The following is a 2,879-nucleotide window of genomic DNA, read 5'->3' as shown; positions in this document are numbered from 1 at the left end:
CAAGTTAATTTACTTATGAATACTATTATTATTTAGTTACAATGTTTATTAATATTTATATGTTAAACCTATAACTGATGACTTCTAAAATAAAATAAGCTGAAAAATTGCTTGGGCCTGAACAACATAGAAAATCAAGTTTGTAGTCTAGTACTTGGTCTTAGTTATTCTCCATAGGTCATCTTTTTCATATGAACATAGAGGTATTTTGTTCTTTTTTAATAACTAATTCTTCTTACATATTAATCAATTATAAATTAAATAATTAAAACACTAAATGCCGTCCCACTTTAAAATATCAGACTGCGGACTGTCAATTATGCATAAACAAATTAAATGCATGACTGGTGTGGTTACAAATTGTGTTTTAAAGCTATATCTGTTGACTGTGATCAAAAGACATACAAATTACTGTTTAGGTTTGACTCACCTTATATTAAAAGTACCTGAAATAAAATTAGTTTGATATATAATTTAAGAAACTTTTGGTGCTAATTTCGTCAAATGATTAGTTTTTTTTCCACATTAAATCTTAGAACCAATTTAAAATGTTGTAATAACAAATTGAGTTTTTGACAAAACCATGTTTTTTTTTCTTAACGCGTATAATATTACTTATTACGCTATCTGTTATAGCCTTTTCTAGTGCAGTCAAATCTCGATAACTGAATACTGAAATTTTGTTTACCCCTTGAAGTCTATATAATATTATTTATATTATATTCTGTGTATAATAATTGTGTCGTATAATACTCAAAAATACATTTTTATTTCCTTTGAGATTCTAGTGATTAAGACAATACTGTACCAGAAATTTGTCATTATCATTATTTATCTTATTATGATTTAGCTAATGTTCTTAACAAGGTAATTTTTCTTAATAGTCAAGCTAATCAAAATTAGTAATTTAGTTATAATATTCATATGCAATTTGTAACGTGCTATAACTCTATAGTCTATATGTTGTATATAATTTTTAATTCATTTTATCTATTTTTTTGTTTTATGTTACATCATTTTTGACACAATAAACAAAAATCATTAATTGCATAATCAACAATTCTGTTTTCTTTAGGAATGCAATTAATGGCTATCCAGCGACAACACAGAGAACATGATACCCATTCTACATATTCATCATCCGGTTGACAACGATGCTTATCTGAGTGCCAGTTACAGTATAAACATATACTTGTCATATCTTCAGAATTCTCTAAGAGATAAGTTTTTAAATATTCTCTGTGAAGGTTAGGATCAAACTCTAAACTGAACTTAGAACTGTCCATAATTTTAAATGCATAATATATAATATAAACTCCACAATTAAATGCATCTTCTTGTTTTGGAACGTTTTCAACAGGGCATTGAATAGGTGTTAATAAAGGACATTGTTGTGTATCATCACCGTAGATAACATCTGATTTCAATATTTCAAATACCCTATTGAAACGACCTTTAGATATTCGACCATCTGTGTCATATGGATTAATCGGGTCCATGATATAACACTGTCTGACTTTGAATTTATAAAGACTATAATCCAGTGAGAATTTTTAACTAACCATGGCAGAATAACTATACTATCCTTAGTGAAAGTAATTTTGTTATACTCTTCTCCAATTTCTTTTTTTTCCATCAGCCATATCACATTGCATGATAAAATATGAGTGTTTTTTAAATCCAGCTTAAAAGCATACGACAACAAACAAAAATCTATAACAAAGTTACACAACCAATTTTTTCCAGATAATGAATCAAAATCTGAGATGTGCAGATCGGTCACGATGTTACAATTTTTATCACTAGATAATAAATAACTATATTTTCCAACTAGATAGTCTTTATTTTTTGGCATCTTTATTCGTTTATAGTATGTCAAATCTTTAGGGAGCATATTTTGGTGAAAATCTTTAGATTGCACTGGTAGTTGAAACGGAGTTTTATAACTGCCAGGTGTCGAAATCGATTTCATTTTTATGAAATCACAATTATCGTCGAATGGCTTACTTAAATCATGTACAACCACGTCGTTGTTAAAAGGCTCATCAACAGTGAACCTAGGCTCATTGTCACATTTGATGACCACAATGCTTTCAATACCATCGACCACTTTGGGTGAAAGGTTATTTTCATCAGCTACAGAGATCGAAGACCTTGGGATTTTTAACGACAAGGCTGTGAAAGGACGGTACTTAGTGGGTTGGAGATGTTTGTGTTGTTTCTCTTTTTTTCCCCAACTTTCTATTGCGTCCAAATGGTTATGGCTAGAAATTTCTGAGATTTTTCTTTTCCTATTCACTTTGGTATTTATCTGCCTAGATTCATTGTCAAAATCTAATGCACGCGTACAAGTTTTTTTTCTAATATTATACTTTATTTGTTTGTGTGCATTCATCACACGCTCTCTCATAAGTCTTAAAAACCGACCTCACTTCCACCTTCGGTCACCATCAAGTATGTCAACTTTTACAGTTTTAAACCAAGATTCAACGGTAGCATTACTCTGGCGGATTTCAATGCCATTGTTGAGTTTATTATTCATAATAGGTGTCCACAGTGCTAAGAAAGGTACATACTTGACTATAAACTCGTGTAAATATGATTCATCGTAATATTCATTGCTTATATTTTCATTATTTACAGAACAAGGGGCAAGACGCTAGATTTTACATGTTCTTTGATAGACTGAAATCTACAGTACATCATAGACTTATTTGTGTCGGATTCGCATAGAAATTTATTTATTTCATCTGAATAATCTTTGCCTTCGTTGTTTGATTCATTCAACAGTTGGTGGTTAACATTACACTTGTCTCTCATTGTATTAATAGCATTTTTAGTTTCTCCTGTACTACATGGAGACAACAATATTAATGAAA

At 30.0% G+C, this 2,879-nt stretch overlaps 1 protein-coding gene across 1 annotated transcript; it reads left to right on the top strand.

Annotated features, from left to right (window-relative positions):
- The first annotated feature begins 1,976 nt into the window (after positions 1 to 1,976).
- On the top strand, positions 1,977 to 2,612 carry LOC126554657 (uncharacterized). The gene is made up of 2 exons (XM_050209712.1): positions 1,977 to 2,089; positions 2,123 to 2,612. The coding sequence occupies exons 1-2, from the start codon at positions 1,977 to 1,979 to the stop codon at positions 2,610 to 2,612; spliced, it is 603 nt and encodes a 200-aa protein (XP_050065669.1).
- The last annotated feature ends 267 nt before the right edge of the window (positions 2,613 to 2,879 follow it).

Source organism: Aphis gossypii, unplaced genomic scaffold, assembly GCF_020184175.1.
Source record: "Aphis gossypii isolate Hap1 unplaced genomic scaffold, ASM2018417v2 Contig00572, whole genome shotgun sequence".
NCBI classification, from domain to species: domain Eukaryota; kingdom Metazoa; phylum Arthropoda; class Insecta; order Hemiptera; family Aphididae; genus Aphis; species Aphis gossypii.
Note: the sequence above shows the minus strand (reverse complement) of the source record. Positions and strands in the feature narration are given on the sequence as shown.